The sequence below is a fragment of the Herpailurus yagouaroundi genome, unplaced genomic scaffold (genome assembly GCF_014898765.1).
Source record: "Herpailurus yagouaroundi ecotype Mexico unplaced genomic scaffold, PumYag 189, whole genome shotgun sequence".
Taxonomy (NCBI): Eukaryota; Metazoa; Chordata; class Mammalia; order Carnivora; family Felidae; genus Herpailurus; species Herpailurus yagouaroundi.
Genome location: NW_024412420.1, coordinates 16,591,338 through 16,608,848, shown reverse-complemented (window position 1 = coordinate 16,608,848; position 17,511 = coordinate 16,591,338). Strand labels below are relative to the sequence as shown.

Below are 17,511 nucleotides of genomic sequence, written 5' to 3'. Positions count from 1 at the left end.
TGACGCTCCACCGTCACATCCCGCAGGTAGGAGGGGTGCGGCAGCGGCCCCACCACCAGCTCACTCACGTTGGGCTGGGGTTGTCCGCCAAAGAAGACGATGGCCAGTGCCTCCCGGGCGGGCGGGGGACTCCCCCTGTCCAGGTGGGCCAGGGCAGCAGCCTTGGGGGGGCAGCTGCAGCTCCACCGAGAAGACGCAGTTGTCCGAGGGGCGGGCCTGGGCTGCGTCCACCAGGCCTGGCCCCAGCTGCTGGGTCAGGAAGCTCATCACAGCCGTCAGCTCCTCTGGGCTCAGGTCTGCAAACAGCTGGCTCTGGCTGGGGGGTGTCCGGGGCTGGGCGCTGGGGGAGACAGAGGGGCAGCGGGGAGGCTGGCCGGGTTCACCCCCATCTCCTCCCCTGCCAGCTAGCAGGACACACACCAAGGCAAAAATTGTGATGACAGCCAGAGCGAGGAGTACCAGAGTGGTCTTCTGGTTCATTGTCAGTGACAGCAGGACAGAGAATTGAGCTGGAGTGGAGACGTGTATTCTCAGGTCAGCAGAGGAAGGTCTCTTAGCTTCTATACAGGGGTCTCCTGGACTCTGGCTAAGGTTCCGGGTATTCAGCGGTTCAGGATACTGAGGGTGGGGAGGGTGGGAAGGACATGGGAAGGCTGGGGAGGGGGCGGGGCAGGCTGGGGTTGGGGGGCGGGCCAGAAGCAGGGCGGCAGAGATTTCCACAGACCTTACATGGCTTTGTCTTCCAGGCTCCAAATCAGACTCTGCTTTCTGGGTCAGGGTTGGAACTGGGGAGAGCTGGGGTAGGCAGAGGAGAGTGGGATTTCAAAATAATGCAACTGATCAGCCAGAACCTGGAAAAGCACCAGCAGTAAGGAGCTGGGTGGGTCTGCACAGAGCAGACCCCCGTCCCCTTCAGCCTGGCTTCTTCCCCCAACCCCCACCTTCCCAGGGCCAGATGGTCCCTTTCCTGTAACTTGGAGCTATTGTTCTCCTTCCAAGGAAACCCCCACCACCAGCCCTGTAGCTTCCCAAGCAGCATTCCTTGGCCAGGTCTATCCCCCTTGCCCTCTCTTCTTCCATTGCTAATTTCCTTAGCCAGAGTCCTTAATATTCCCCGGGGGGGGGGGGGGGGGGGGGGGGGGGGGGCCCCGGGGGTGGGGGGGGGGGAGAGGGGGGAAGCCAGATTCTAGATACTTCAAAAGTCAAATAGAAGAAATTCAAGCAATAAAAATCTTGTAATACCTTTTATTATAAATCACACACACCATCTATTTTTACAAAATTCCATCTATTCTTCCATTTCAATGCATATGCATAAAGAAATGTCTGGCATAACATTCACCAAATGTGAACACTAGCTATTTCTGAGGGGTAGAATTGTGATGTTTTTGCTTGAATATTTTAATAATATCATTTGTATAAATTCATCATTTAAAATGAACTGAAAATAGGAATTAATGGAGGGGATATATAAGGGTATAGTATGGGAGGCTGTTTCCTAAGGAACATTAATAGGTAAGAGTCAAGGGAGCAGGAAGAGAGAACAGAGAGAAAGGTGCAAACATCTCAGCAACCTCCCTCCATGTCCCACCACACCCTTGGGGCTAAAAGTCCTGGTAAAAGAAAGGGGGCAAGTCTGGGACACAGGCCGCCAGGTCGGGGACACAGGCCACAGGGTTGACACTGCAGAGCCCAGCATCCTGGTCCTTCTCAAAGTAGACGCTGCCAGGGGAGAAGATGGAAGGATCCTCATCAAAGAAGTTATAGGGTCGGAGCAAGAAGCCAACTCTGTTCCCCAGAGTCACAGTGTTGGGGACATCCTCAGCATGGGGGATATGCAGGAAGCTGGCTGTAACCCAAGCCACCAGGTCCTGCAGGAAGAGGAAGAGGCTGAAAGACTTTGGAGGCAAGACCCAGAGAACCACCCCCCTCAGCCACGATGCCCAGCCCCTAGCCTCAGCCTTGCTTCCACCTCTGCCCAGCCCTGGACCCACACTGTAGGCGGGGTGATCCTGTGAGAAGCGTCGGAGTGGTCAGGGTCTCAGAGCTAATCTCACCCCAAGAGGAATGACCCTTGTTGGCCCCTGAATCTGAGAACTGGAAACCTACCATGCCCTCCAACCTACGGTCAGGGACTGGGCAGCCAAGACACTGGGCATAAATTGACCCTCTCCTCTGCCTCTGGGGCTACCAACCTCTCCTAAGAGGGTCTCATTGTTGATGAAGTCAGCAAAGGCCATGGTGGGTGTCCAGATGTCATTCTGGTAATAGATGCTGCTGCTCTGTGATTCCTCCTCCTTCCTCCGGGTCACCACGAGCTGGTATCTGACCAGGAATGTCGAAGGAAGGTGGTGTCAGAAAATGTCAGGGTCCGTTACTGGCCTAGAAGTCTTTTGGATCAGATTCTGTGTGAGACCACTCCCCATTCCATATCTACTTGGATCTTAGAGGTAGGGGGGTGAATGGTAAGCTAAGGGTAGTGAGTTGGGGTCTCCAAGAGCTGGGATGGGGAAGCGGACCAGTCCTTCCCTACCACCCAGTGCCCAGAGCCCTCCTCACCTCCCCCAGCTGAGGGCCCTCTCCATGTCGCTCTCCAGGGGCATGTGAATGCCGAGGGGGCTGTGGATCTGGATTCGGTACCCGCGCTGGTGACCCCAGACATTAGTCTGGTCGCTAGCCAGATAAAGGTAGCGGGGAAGGGGGTTTCCCAAGGAAAAAGCTGTCAGGTCCTCCCTTCCCAGGACCTGCCGAGTCAGCTGTGGGCGCTGCAGTTGGTGCTCTGGACTCCAAGGGGCTGCCACAGGTTTAAACACCACGTCTTCAGCTACCACCCAGTTTTTCAGCCCTGCCAGGGGGAGGAGGGGGGAAAGGAGGTCCACACCAGGTGAGACGGTCCCTTGGTTCCCCCACGATGCCCACTGCACTGGCCTGACAAGGGGCAGCAGAGCTCATCAGAGAGCACTCTGTGCTGGGACCCAGGTCTGGATTCGAGTGCTGGCCCATCTTCTTTGAACCTGCCCTGTTCAGTATGGTTAAGATCAGAAATGGCTAGACCCATTTAAGTTAAAAATGCAGTTCCTCAGTCACACTAGCCACATTTTGAGTGCTCAGTTGCCACGTGATTAGTGGCTAACGTATCCGACAACATAGATGGAGAATATCCATCACTGCAGAAAGTTCTATTAGCAACTGGTCTACCTAGTAGATCTTGGACCAATTCTTGGCTCTTCTGATTCTTTCTGAATCTCTACAGCGGGCATAGTAAGAGCTGTTCTGTAGCTGAGCTCTGTAAGTGGAAAAGAATATGCAGGTGGCTAGTTACATTCTTGTTAACTATGAAAGAGAGATTTGTCTTGGAGAAGCTGGCTGGAAACACCCAATCCCCTTCCCAGGGTGCTCTGCATATTTCTCCCAGCTCTGATATTTTGCTTCCTTTCTCCACAAGGTGGGGACCACTTTGGTTTTTCTTTTTCAGAAGTGAGTAGATTTAGATTTTATATTGGCTGAAACCTCCCCGGGATTCGATTGCACTCATAATGTACACTCCTCTTCCCACTTGGCACATGCGTATACTCTTTCTGCAGGCTCAGGCTGTCCGTTCCTTTAAACAGGACCTATTGTGAAGGCACCTGGCATGGTGCACAGTGCGCTGCACCGAGCCCAGTGCCTCTGCAGGCTGTCCGTACGCAGGCGCCTGGGCTGCGCACTATAGGGACCCCTAGACAGGCTCTTTAATACCAGAAACGCTCAAGAGAAACTTCACATCAGAAAAGTCCTGTTCCAAATACGCCAAAGAATAGTTAATTAATATGCTCATTTCAAACACGGAATGTTCTTAGTTTTCCTCCCACCCCAAATCATGTCTTTATAATCAAGAGGATAAGAAAATGTGTCACAAGATGTGTAGTTACAGAGCATTATACCTGGCCAGTCCCTTCTTGTCCTATCTCCCCCCCACCCTCCTTAGGCCAAAGGGCCGGAGACTTCTATTTTCCTTTCTGGGTCTCCTAGTCTTTATTAAGTTAGTTATTTTGTTCTTGATAAAAATCTGCCAGGAACAGTAAGTCCTCTCTGTGCTTTGAGCCCCACTTGAGAAATCCCTTTCTACACTTGCAGCACGACTTACATGCCTGCTGTGTCACTGGAGGGCTGGTTATGACATGTGCTGGCAGAGATGAAATGACCCTCCCCAGGAGGATGGTGGGGCCACTGTACTCTGTCTAGTTTTACGAAATCCTGTGAGGCAACCCCCAACTAGTGTCCCCACCCTTCTTATGCCCCAGGACCACCTCTACTCTGAAAACCTTGTTAGACTGCTTCCTTTTCCTGCTTTCCCCATAACCACTGACCCTCAGAATCCGTTAGGAAAATCTCAGAGCCCCAACTCCAGCCCCAAATGACGGGGCAAATTCACTACCCGCGGAGTCACTTGAGACTAAGGCAGCCAGGCACAGCCATTGCATTTAAACTAGTTTCACAATCGCTAGTTTCACAGCAAGTCAGGGGAGCCGGCTGAGGGCATCCCTCCTCTTGTGCCAGGTCAGCCCGGTGTTTCGGGCTGACTGCAGTTGAATACACACCAGTCCCTCTCTGTTGCCACAATGTATCGTGGTGCTAGCATGCCACTCTCTGCTTGTGGCTTGATTTGGGGGTCTCCCTTCCCTCTCCTCCACCCCAACTCTCAATCCTCACCCAAGCACTCACCTGCCACGTCCAGGTCCAGCTTGAAGTGGAAGGCATGCGTGTGCACCGCCCCCAGCACTCGTTCCCCCACGCGGTTCCCAAAGAGGAGGCTCTCCTCACCCCCACTCAGGAAAGCCGTGTTGATATAGCCTGTGGCATGGACACGCCCTTCCAGAGCCCCATTTGGGTGCAATACAAAGTCCCAAATGTAGTCATAGTTGCCTACGGATGACACAGACCTGACTACAAGGGCCGAGCCAGCCAAACCACCATAGAAATAACTCTCAAGGTGATTGTGGTGCCTCCGAAGGGGTAGTCCTTGGGCCTCCTCAAACACGCATACAGCACCCGGGAGCAGCTGGACTGCCCCAGTGCCCACTAATATGTGGATGTCCACCATCGTAGATTGATAGGGGCAGTCCACTCCCCGAACCAAGCCCCGGCTGTGACGGCCAAGTCCATAGCTGCTATCCAAGTATCGGGTCATCATTGTCTTGGGTGAATCGGCACCATAGACAGACACACACTCCTGGACACTGACTTCGTAGGCCACTCGCTCGCCTTTGAACCGAATATCAAAAATCCTCATGCCGCTGAACACCCCGTGACCAAACGTAAATGTCCAGAGGGAGGACGCCACCAGGTTCCCTTGCACACTGTATCGGGAGCCCTGAGGTGAGAACTGAAGAGGGGGGAGAGGACCTGGGGGGGCTCGGGACTTCAGGGATGAAGCCCCATCCGGCAGGGGTAGAGGAATTCTAGCAACTTCCAGCCGGCCAGCCTTAAACTCCCACTCCAGCTGGCCCAAGTCTGCATAGTAGCGCCCAAGGTAGAAGACCCGCTGGACAGCCCAGCGGGCAGGGTCCAGGGCCCTGTGGTCCAGCAGTAGCTCCAGCCCCACTGGGTGAAGGAAAATCCCAACACCTGAGATGTTATGGTAGAGGGCTATCCAGGTAGCACGGTCCCCTGAGCGCAAGCCACTGGGGGTGGCATGCAGAGGTGCCAGAGTGGAGCCATTGTAGTTGAAGACAGAAGCCAGAAAGACTGGTGCCTTGGGTAGCTCCACCTCCTTCAAATGTTTCCACATCTGGGCAAACTCCGCTCCCAGCATGGGGCGTCGGTGATAGGGCACGGGGCCCCCGTGACGCTCCACCGTCACATCCCGCAGGTAGGAGGGGTGCGGCAGCGGCCCCACCACCAGCTCACTCACGTTGGGCTGGGGTTGTCCGCCAAAGAAGACGATGGCCAGTGCCTCCCGGGCGGGCGGGGGACTCCCCCTGTCCAGGTGGGCCAGGGCAGCAGCCTTGGGGGGCAGCTGCAGCTCCACCGAGAAGACGCAGTTGTCCGAGGGGCGGGCCTGGGCTGCGTCCACCAGGCCTGGCCCCAGCTGCTGGGTCAGGAAGCTCATCACAGCCGTCAGCTCCTCTGGGCTCAGGTCTGCAAACAGCTGGCTCTGGCTGGGGGGTGTCCGGGGCTGGGCACTGGGGGATACAGAGGGGCAGCGGGGAGGCTGGCTGGAGCCACCTTGGCTGGTCAGCAAAATATAGGCCAGGGCAAAGATGGTAATGAGGGACAGTGCCAGGAACACAAGGACTACCTTGAGATTCATGGTGAACTCAGAAAGCTGAAATGTGAGTCCTACCAGCTGCTCCTTCCCCCTACTGACATCAAATCAGGGTTTATATTCAGTAGGATGGATAGGAATGGAGAAAACTCCACCCTGTGGGCTGGACAGGAAATTTCTGACTTTAATTTATATAATTCTGTTCCAATTTTCTGTTCCGTGGTTTGGCTCAAGGCACTACATCCACGTGCACAGCCTGTCCCCTGCCCCTGAACTCCCGGTGGCAGCACTGGTAACAGTTCTGATCACTATCACTTAGACTAGACTCAAGGGATTAACTGTAAGCTCTACCTTTCACTCAGAATGGGTCCGAGGCAGAATGCAGATCTCAGATGCCCAGTGAAGTGCTGTGTGCTACACGCAGGCACGGAACTATCCGTTTTCCTACCTCCTAGCGGGCACTACCCCCGATATTCCCAGGACCCAGTTCAGCAAGAAGCACTTGGCCAGCTGCCAAAGGCCAAGCCCCTGCTTTGTAATATCAGGCCTCCCACCTAGTTAGTGGGACAGAAGCAGTGAGCACCTGGGCTCAGGAGTCGGATTTGTACACCAACCGCCACCACCCCGTCCCTAAGCTGTGGGACCTCAGAGGAGTCACTTATCATGAGTTTCAGTGTCCTCACCTACAAAGAAGGGGTAAACTACCCAAGATTCATGAAAATTAAACACGGTCATGCACATAACGTGCTTAACAGAGCCCAACACAGGGGAGGCATTCAAAAACTGTTAGCTACTGGTACCAAGCTCTGAAACCAAATACAGCAAATGTTCCTCCGCTGTTCAAGATCTCAAATCTCTTTCTGCAGACAATGAGGGGATCGCTGGATACCAGAAGGCTACTTTGCAAGGTAGAAGTTAAGGAAACTTTATTTCAGCTAGAGTCCTAGACAGCCCTCCAAGTCATTGGAAAACCAAAACCAGGAGTCCCTGGTATCTCCTCAAGAAATTTAAGCCACTACTCAGTGGGGAAAATTAGTATAAGGTATAGAAAATGACAGGGTAGGGTGTGCCTTGAGCCAGGTGATTCCCCACACATGGAACTAGAGTGGCCTCTACTGGCAGTTCATGGGTATCACCAAGGAAGAGAGGAAGGAGCTGGGATCTTGAAAGGAGAGAGACAAGCAGCTTAGGTTCGGGAAGAGCAAACTTTCACGTTAATTCAGACTAAACACAAATGAAGGACCACCCCGGCCTCTGGGTTGGCAGAAATCTCAGTCCTCCCATTATTTTAGGGAAAAAAGCTCAATTGGTATAAAAATCCCCAACAGGGTGGCTGGCGGTGTATGTGGAGGTGGGTGTGCCCATGTGCACGCACTTGAGTACGGGTATGTCCCTAGTCACCAGAGTATCGCACCAGGATCTGCAGCTTTAGAAAGAGGTCAAAGTACCTGCATTTTTAATAATTTCTTGACATGGTAAAAGAATTTTACATTACGATCCAAGGGTGGTAGAGTGAGAAGAAAGGGCAGAATAATCCAACAAACAAAAGGGGAAACTGAGAAACACATGGTGGCAGTAGGGAAGGGTTTCAGCTGGAAGGGATCTGGAGGGTGGGTAGGGGCACTGCCCAACTAAAATGCAATTGGTTTGTTACTGAGTACTATTCATGGGAAGACAGCATCCTGACTCCTTCTCTACAGCATACTTGGAGTAAAAATGATGCATCTGGGCGGAAATGTGATTGGGGTTGAAGGCAAGGAGACAGGGGAAGAATGAAAGTCAGAAACAGATACTGAGAGTCACTGGCAGGCTGACTGCAGATACGGACTCTCCAGTACTGGCAGGATGAAAAAGTGGGGGTTTGATGATGGCTAACAGAAAAGCTGTATCAAGTGATATCTCTGGAAGATTAGAGAGATAGGAGGCAACTCTTCTATAGTTTTGACTTGCCCAGCAGATTTTCACATACACACGATGCGCACGTGCACATGTGCACGCACACACATACACACACACACAGGTGCTGCTTTCCTTGGAAGCACAATACTATAAATAAGAGAAATATTTTTCCCATAGGAAAGCCCAGCAGGAGCAGCAGCATCTGGCCCTCACAGCTGCAGACAGCCCCACCCCATTTACAACTGGCCTGGGAAGAGGCAACCAGGAGTCAGAGGACCATCCTTTGCAATAACGCCCGAAAGGACCCGAGTCACAGAGAAAGGGGCCTTCCCCAAATCCTCTGCTTCTCATCTCTTAGCTCTCCTCCAACTTACCAGCCTCTGGGCACCAAGAGGCTATAATAGCAAAACAAAGGGCCCTGGGGGGTGAGGACTAAGACAACTATCACTTTCTGAATGATGTGTGACAGGGTTCATGGGATTGGCGGGGGGGGGGGGGGGGTGTATGGGACAACACCACAGATGAAGGGATGGGGAAATCAGGTAACAGAGTAGGAAGGCATATGCTCTGTCTGTCTGTGTATACCACACACATATGTGTATGTGAAAATCCTAGTTATAAAAACATCTCAAGGAGCTAGGGATTTGGCTGAAGGCCTAAGGTGTTTCTTGTCATGATCAGGTTCAAGGTGGGAGGTATGTGAATGGGAAACCCTAAGTCATTACCAGGGAAACTGTGGGAGGGAAGATCCAATGTCCCACACAGTGGCAAGAGACACTAACCTTATGTCAGAGGAGAGGAGCTGGTCCCCCCCGACTCCAGTTCCTAAAAAACACCTAGCACTTTCCTTCCAGTTCCCTCAGCTTCTAATCAACTAATCAAAAGAAGGAAAAAAAACACAAAGCCCAAGACACAGGAGGGAAAGGGCAGGGAGAGAAAACACACATATTCTTGTGCTGATATCCTGCACACACAAACCTGGAGTTCTCCAGAAATTAGGACAGGTCGGGTGTAGGGTATTAGGGAAGGAAATAGAAGAGTTCCTGAGGCCTGAAAAAAGAGGTAAACACGTCACAGAACTACATGAGAGTTTCATTAGACTCTAACTAAAAACAGAGAGAGGTGTGATTACTATTTCCAGCCAGTTTCCCCATCACGATAGTCATGTAACAAACCAAGGCAATGTCGGTCTTGAGCCAGACTCACAGAGTCCCCTGGCCCTGGCCCTGGCCTCAGTACAGTGTCTCTGCATTGCTGCTCCGGGGCCGTTTGATCTTCTCGATATTTTTCAGGATCATGTCATGTAGAGTGACCTGGGAGAAAAGGTCAGAAAATCACACATTTATTCCACCCCCAACTTCCCAAGGAAACAAGATACCAACCACAAATCCCTAAGCAATCATACGCCTAATCCCAATCTCACTCACCGGAATGCAAATTCAGGGTGGCCACCTCCCCTCTCTAATACCCACACACGGGATTCCCGGGTACTTCCCAGGACCCAAGTGTCTAGCAACAACTAACATTTACTGAGCACCTAATGTACTAACAATTATACTGGGTCTTTGATGTGTTATTTCACTCATTTTTAAAAAAATGTTTATTTTTGAGAGAGTGAGAGACATAATGTGAGCAGGGGGAGGGGCAGAGAGTGAGTGGGAGACACAGAATCCGAAGCAGGCTCCAGGCTCCGAGCTGTCAGCACAGAACTCGACGCAGGGCTCAAACCAATGAACTGCGAGATCACAACCTGAGCCAAAGTCAAGACACTTAACCGAATGAGCCACCCAGGCGCCTCTATTTCACTCACTTTTAAAAACCACCTTGGTGCTGTAGATACTCTAAGTTTCATCTTAGAGATGAAGAAACTGGAGTTTTAGGTTCAACAACCTGCCCAAGGCCACAGATTACAGGAAGAATTGGTTCTGAACCTAAGCCTGTCTGACTCCAATGCCCGTATCTTCATGCCTACACTGCACTCCCTGCTGTCCAAAGAGAAAGGGGGTCCCCAGTTACGTGCTCCCAAAGATTTCATGACTCTCAACACTCAGTTGATGAGAATTTATCCTACTCATTTTATCGTACTCCATCCCCTGTCTTGACCCCCAGAGCACAGCAAGAAAATGATCCCCAGAACTAATAATAGCCAGGGTGACCGTGGGCAGTCAGATAATATGTCAGGCTACTTACATATTGATTCCTTAACTCTGATATGATGAGTCGAAGGCTGATATATTCTTTCTCATCAATCTCTGTCACGGTGCGGCGATAGTCCTCCTGAAAGGAGGGCAGAGAACAGCCTAGTTCCCGACGCCAGACTGCGCACAGCTCTTGCCCAGAAACGGTCTCCCTCTCCTTCCACTTCCACCCTCAGACCCCCAAACCCTTACTTACCACATGGGGATATTTAGCTATTTTAGAAACCAATTTGGCTCTTGTAATATAATATCTGGAAGGAGAGAGAAGAGGAGGAAGCTGCAGGAGACCCTGGACAGTGCTTGCCACGTCACCAGTCCCTGATTCCTGGGCCAGGCCCAAGCAGCCCTACCTAGAAATCTGGTCCAGATAAGATGCAGCTTCACTCTCAACAGTTCTTAGTTCTGCAACTGTCTCCTCCTAAAAAAAACCAAGTGGGTCAAGTCACTTCCAAGTCACCCAGAGAGCAGACCAAAGGGAAAGGGAAAACAGGCAAAGCAGGGGAAAGGAAAGTAAACCTCCCAAACCTTCCTCTCCAGTTTGTAATACGAGCACGTTACCTGAATGGACACCCCAAAGTTGTTCCCATCTTCTATCCTAGGAATCAGGAGCTGTACCCACATTTTGACCTGGAGGGTGAGGGGACCAGAATACAGGTGATAAATAATACAGTATATAAATGAGGATCCTTGCCTTTTCTGCTGAAGCCATGAAAGTATACAATCCATGCCGCTAGGGTCACATGCCAGAAGCACAAGAGCCAAGACACTTAATGTGCCAACCCCCCTATAACGTCCATGCCTCCCAATGCACATCCAACATTTTTCAGTTCAAGCCAGGCTATTTGGGTCTGGGGCTATGGGGTCAGCCCATAGGTCACAAGCCCCCGCCTCACCGTGTTGCATTTCTCAATCAGCAGCCGGATCTCAGGTTTCACTTTCTCAATAATGTCCACCAGCTGCTGGTTGCTTTTTAGCATCCCATTGGGCATCACGAACACCTTGGTTCCTGGCAGGGACACGAAAGTCAAATGCTTGGGGTAGGGAGGACATTAACACCCCCCACCTTTCTCTCTTCTTCCCAAACCCATGAGATGCCATGACCTCTGCCTTTTATCTATCACAACCCTATCTGCAAACCATGACACCACCAAGAGAATCAAAAAGAGAAAATGTACGTATTAGCAAAGGAGTGTCTAAAGTATAACCAAAGTCTGAAGAATAAAGAAATTAAAATATGCTCTAAAGATTTAACGTACCAATAGTACTAAGGAAGAGAAAATAACACAAAACTGGGACTTCTGTGAAAAATCTGAGATGTGTAGCCACTTCTTCTTTTTTTTTTTTTTTTAATTTTTTTTCAACGTTTTTATTTATTTTGGGGACAGAGAGAGACAGAGCATGAACGGGGGAGGGGCAGAGAGAGAGGGAGACACAGAATCGGAAACAGGCTCCAGGCTCTGAGCCATCAGCCCAGAGCCTGACGCGGGGCTCGAACTCACGGACCGCGAGATTGTGACCTGGCTGAAGTCGGACGCTTAACCGACTGCACCACCCAGGCGCCCCTGTGTAGCCACTTCTAATCTCTCTCCCTTGGCAGTCCACACTACGTTAAACCCTCTCTGTTTATTGGGAAATTAGGTTTTGGGTGCTAAATAATGATTATGTTTGGAGAATCTGAGAATGCTAACTCTGAAAAATAAAATCTGATTCTATCTCCTGACCAGGAGACCACCAGACCCAATCCTCCTGCTCAGGTTGCTAGCCAGGGAGTGGGTAAGGTGGGGCAGGCTCTTACCTTGGAAGGCCTCTTCACACTCATCCAGCCTTCGCTTCTTGTAAGTGGGCTAAGGACACAGAGACAGGAATTAGCCTGCTCTTGACAAACCCCCATCACAAGTCACCCTTCAAACAAGTCCAATCCCTTCTTTGGCCCCATAAGTTGTTTTATTAATTTATGCACAATTTACTAAGCACACACAAGGCTTTAAGAAAACATTCTTGCCACAAAACAACTTACACTTTTTCCTTTCAAATAACACATTAAGCAATTAGGGGAGGGGGTGGATACTATACACAACAGGGAAAATGAACCATTAAATGCAAGATGAGGATAATTAAGGGAATATGTACAAATCTTCTGGTTCCACAAAGAAGCACAATATTCAATCAACAAACATGTATTTAGCACTTAATACATGTAGCAGGTACAGTACTAAGTGTTGGGGATACAGATGATTAAGACAGTTTCTGCTTTCCAGAATTGCAAGCTCTATCGATGAGACAGTAATTCAAACAACAATACAGTGTTATCAGTGTTACTTAAAAGTGTGAACGAACAACTTGACAAGCGCTAGGTGCTAAAGATGCAGGGGCAAAGACAGGGACTACAATTCTACAGCAAGAACTACTCATCCTGTAAACAACGCTCAAGACATTTGGATGGGTAAGAAAAATCTTGCTTAGAGCCAGAGGGACAGACCAGATAACTTGAGGGAACCTGTAGCTATTAGTCCTATTTGGAACTCACTCCAGGACAGTGGAGCATTAGGTTATACAGTTCATGATATAAATAAAAATTAGGGTTGAAAAGGGGTGTACTGGAATCATCATGTCTGTAAGAGCCCTTGTTCCTAGATCCGAATCCCGCTGTCTCCTCATACATGTTCAAAATGACCAGGAAATAGAGAACAGAGAATAGAGAACATGTTGCTTCAGAATACAAAGAAAAACACAGGACACTCACACCGTCCAGTCCATCGTGGCTATTGGTGAGAAGAATGGGGTCAGGGACTGGGAGATTCATGTCTGAGTGTATCTGAGTTAGGTCATGGATGTTTAGGATTGGTTCCTGAAAGAGAGACACCCACCCCCAAAACAACATTAGTCTTTTCAAAATGAACAAAGAAGTATTTCATTTGAAGGGCAAGAAATGAGAGTGTTTTACAGTACAAAACAAAATAGAATCAACACGTGATTTGTCCCATTTGACAGAAAGACCAGTGCCAAAAAAACTGGGGAATCAGAAGAAAAGAAAGGGTCTCTCACCTTCAAAAAACTATCAAGTTCTAACAACTTCTTTGGGAAAAAATTTGCCACCAAGTCTTCTGCCTACAGATGAAGGAAAATACAGCTCAATTAATAATTGTGGGATGGTCTCTCTCTACAGATCTCTTCTTTGGAAACTCCCAACTCCCAACCAACACTTATGTTTCTGTTTATTGTACTCACCTCACTTGTGATCCGCTCCCTGAAAGAATCAACCTAAAATTAACAAAGAGAGCAATTCAGTAACAGCCAAGTCAGTACCTGGCCAATAGAGGTAAGGGCAGGATGGGAAAACCCAAATCCAGCTGTCTTCCCCTCACCTTGTAATTGTAATGAGAAGCTGAGAGGCCCCCAGACTGTAAATACTTTATTTTTTTGAGGATCCATTTCTCCATCTCGGGAGAGGGAAGCGGGGCTTAAGAGCAGCACCCACCTGTCTTCCCTCCCACCCTCCCTCCAGTGTCTGAAGCTGTCTGAATGTGAGAGCAAACAAAAGACAGGTAGAGAGGGGAGGTGTGAGCTCACAAACGTGCCAACCCCCATCCAGACCCAGCCTTTGATACCAGGCAGGCCTGACGCCAAGGGTAGGGGGAGAGCAGCGGTAGCATCCGGAGGGGGGGGGGGGGACGTTTCTGGGCTGGGGGACTTCTAGCTGTCACTGGCCTACAGTGCTGAGTCCACCACGTGTCCGCGGAGGTCTCCCAGGGGCTCTCCACCACCAGACGCGGTTTAGAAGGCCACCCTATAATATCCTCTCCCCCGATGCCATCTCTGGGAGTGGGGGGCTGGGCTGAGCCGAGCGGAAGCTCAGAGCTGGTGTCCCCAGGGAGACAAAGACGCCATGGGGAGTGGGGAGCCGGTCAGACTGCTCGGAGATCGAAGCGAGGGGTAAGGAGGCCCAGACCGGTGCCGCTACCTTGAGCTTCACTTCCTGATCCACCTTCAGCAACGAGGCCATGGCCGGGCCGGGCCGTGTCCGCTCCACTGGAGACCGGAGGCGCTGTGGGCTCCGGGGAGGGGGTCAGAGGGACGGGAGGAATCTCGGCTGTTCTAGGGACTCGGCAGCCCTCGCTGGCTCACTCACTGCTCACTTGCACCCTCCCTCCGTGCCGTCCGCCCGCCCGCCTGCTGCCTGCTGCCTGCTCGCTCTCTCGCTCGCCCTCCCGGCTTTCGCCGCTCACGCCGGAAGTTACGTCACAGCCAATCGCCGGGACTCCGGCGAGGATGAGCACGTGCCCTGCGCAGCCGCGCTGAGGTCTAGCTCTGGACGCGGCGGGCTGGAGTCTTATCTCCCGGCTTCCTGAGCGGGTAAGGGTGAAGAAGTGGGGAGGGCGGCAGAAGGTAGTTTGCTGAAAACTGAACATTAGAGAGACTCGAGTACTGTTTGACCCTCTGTCGGCTCGGCACTCGCCTTCACCGAAGGGACCTTCTGAACCGCAGCCGCCTCGAGGACAGGACGAACAACGCCGTCGCGCCCCAGTGACGTGGGACCGAGGAAGCCGGCGGTCCCGGCGCTGGGCTCGGGGGTTCTAGTCTGTGACTCTTGCTGCCTCCTCCCGTCGGCCCAAGCTCTAGTGTTAGGCTAGAGCCAACTGAAGACAAGTTCTGTTGTACCAGGCTTCCCCGCCTTTCTCCGCCACTTACTCTCATACACTTCCAGACCTCAGAGAACAGCTGCCTGCCTGATGGGCAAGTTGGCGCCCAGAGTTGGGCAGTGCTTGTCCAAGGCTACACAGTGTTTCCAGTAAATCCTGGACCAGAACCCAGATCTCCTGACTTCCACGACAAGCGCCATATCCATTCTCCTAATAAAAGGCAGAGACCGTATCTCTTCACTCATCCATTCATTCGGTCTGTCTCTTAACATTGGTGCTTTCACTCAATAAAGTAGAAGACACTGCACTAGGCCGTGGGACAGCATTGTCCCGGAGCCTAGAAATAATGTTATTTATATAATTAAAATTAGATAGTAGCCACATTAAAAAGTAAAACAGGTGAAAATAGTTTTGATCAGTGCTTCAACCCAGTTTATCCAAACATTATCATTTTAACATGTCATCAATATAAAAATATGAATGAGATCTTGTACACTCTTTTCTCATGCTAAGTCTTCGAAATCCAGTATGAGTTTTATACATACTGTACATCTCAGTTCAGAGGTGCGACACTCCTGTATGGAAAAGCACATCCCTGGGACATCAAAGGTAAACAAGCCTCAAGTTCTCTGGCCTCCTGGGTCTTAATACTGGGGAAAGACATTAGAAAATAACCTGACAACATAATTGCAAAATATGGTAAATATTAGGAAACAAGTGACTGACATAGAGAACACCAGGGGTCTATTTTACGTAGAATGGCCAAGGACAGCCTTTCAGATGGTGTGACAAGCGAGGATCTAGAGGATGTAAAGGGTTTAACTGGGGAAGAGTGAGGGGAAGAGGCTCCAAAGGTACAAGGTACTTAGAGATGCAGCACAGGCAAATGCCCTGGGGAGGGGAAGAGGTTGTTCTGTTGAAGAAATTGAAAGACTCATTAGTGAACTGCGGGTGGGAGTGGGGTGGCAGGATTGTTAGGAAAACACTTTGGATTAAGTGCAAAGGCAGGTCGTCTGATTTAGATTTTGGGGTCATTCTGGCCGTTCAGCATTATTCCTGGGCAGGCCAGGAATAATGTGGGAAGCACAAGAGAGATGGTGGGAATACGCGGTTAAATGAAGTGCCACTGACTGGGGCTTCGGAATCAGACCTAGCTGCAGATCCCACCTCAACTCCTTACTAACTGATATTTTGGGGAAGATGACTGAAACGCTGAGTCTCAAATCCCCCATCCGTAAAATGGAATTTTGGTAACAAATAAATAATATGTAACTCTTGTGTTTGTGAATATTGGAAATTACGAATATGTAAAAGAACTAGCACAGTGTCTGAACACAAGGCAGGCAGCAGATAAACAGCAGCCACCGGTCAGATATGCTACCTGCTAGTGCTTAGCATGAAGAGGTTACTCCTTAAACTATATAATTATTATCATCCCTGCTTCCAAACTCAAAGTCCTTTTCCATTTCTTCAAGACTACATACAACATAGCCCATACTGCCGATCTTGCTTATTAACATCTGCTAGTTTTCTCTCTTTTACCTCTGCTTTTTGTTAACACTTTGCACCTGGTAACTTTTGAACTCTGATCTGGACCCTCGGGAATCCTTTCCCAAATCAACTTCATCCTATGTTAAGTATGCCATTACCCTGCATTTCTTTCAGAATCAGTAACTTTAAGTTGAAAACGTAATATGTTTGTGCTTGGGAAATATGACTTTGTTCTCAAATAATTGTATTTTGTCTTCAGATAGGTTGTAAGAAGACGGATACAGGGTACACATTCCTTCTTTATTTCCCTTCCTCTCCTATCCAAATGTTTTATGTAATACTCCACTCATTTTTTATTTATTTATTCAGCGACCAGTTGTCGAGGGCGCCACTATATTTAACAAACTCTGTTCATTCTTGGTGCTTGTGAATCAAACGTGATCACCGATGACTGGTCTCACTTTAAATTCATGTTCACAGATCTCAAATGGGTGCACAACACTGCCTGAGAGCCTACTACATGCTCGTGACAAGTTTACTCTCCCACACTGCAAAGTCATTTCCCTAATCATTTATCTCCCCTCCCTCCCCCATCTCCACTGAGTACATAATGTATGATTCCATTTACATGACGTTCAAAACAGAACTAATCTATGGTGTTTTAGAACTGAGGGTATTGTTTACCCTTGGAGTGAATAGCAACTGGAAGGGGACATGGGGGAGGGGAGTCAAGGGACGGTTACATGGGTGTGTTCATTTGTGAAAATTCATTGACTTGTACATTTAGGATTTTTGTCCTTTTCTATATGTGTTTTATACTTCACAGTTTTGTTTGTTTTAAGTACGCCAGATGGAGAAGACAAGGAAGATGGTGGTGGGGTTGGAGGACCGTAGGCTAGTCTCGTCTTTTTTTTTTTTTTTTTAATGTTTATTTATTTTGAGAGAGAGAGAGAGAGAGACAGAGACAGAGTGTGAGCAGGGGAGGGAGAGAGAGGGAGACACAGAATCCGAAGCAGGCTTCAGACTCCAAGCTGTC

At 49.9% G+C, this 17,511-nt stretch overlaps 2 protein-coding genes across 5 annotated transcripts; both read right to left on the bottom strand.

Annotated features, from left to right (window-relative positions):
* Positions 1-1,229: 1,229 nt before the first annotated feature.
* Positions 1,230-7,023, bottom strand: AOC2 (amine oxidase copper containing 2). 3 transcript variants are annotated; one of them, XM_040497658.1, is made up of 4 exons: positions 4,705-7,023; positions 3,199-3,286; positions 2,196-2,325; positions 1,230-1,871 (listed from the first exon to the last, which is right to left on the bottom strand). In XM_040497658.1, exons 1-4 carry the CDS (start codon positions 6,290-6,292, stop codon positions 1,605-1,607), a joined length of 2,073 nt encoding a protein of 690 aa, XP_040353592.1. In that variant the 5' UTR covers positions 6,293-7,023; the 3' UTR covers positions 1,230-1,604. The 3 variants fall into 3 exon arrangements, with proteins under 3 accessions (XP_040353592.1, XP_040353590.1, XP_040353591.1); XM_040497656.1 differs by lacking the exon at positions 3,199-3,286 and adding an exon at positions 2,560-2,845; XM_040497657.1 differs by lacking the exon at positions 3,199-3,286 and adding an exon at positions 2,749-2,845.
* Positions 7,024-7,668: 645 nt separating this feature from the next.
* Positions 7,669-14,568, bottom strand: PSME3 (proteasome activator subunit 3). 2 transcript variants are annotated; one of them, XM_040497660.1, is made up of 11 exons: positions 14,306-14,568; positions 13,573-13,605; positions 13,390-13,452; positions 13,088-13,192; positions 12,140-12,188; positions 11,238-11,350; positions 10,903-10,971; positions 10,695-10,762; positions 10,541-10,595; positions 10,337-10,423; positions 7,669-9,459 (listed from the first exon to the last, which is right to left on the bottom strand). In XM_040497660.1, exons 1-11 carry the CDS (start codon positions 14,345-14,347, stop codon positions 9,379-9,381), a joined length of 765 nt encoding a protein of 254 aa, XP_040353594.1. In that variant the 5' UTR covers positions 14,348-14,568; the 3' UTR covers positions 7,669-9,378. The 2 variants fall into 2 exon arrangements, with proteins under 2 accessions (XP_040353594.1, XP_040353593.1); XM_040497659.1 differs by lacking the exon at positions 14,306-14,568 and adding an exon at positions 13,710-13,811.
* Positions 14,569-17,511: the final 2,943 nt, after the last annotated feature.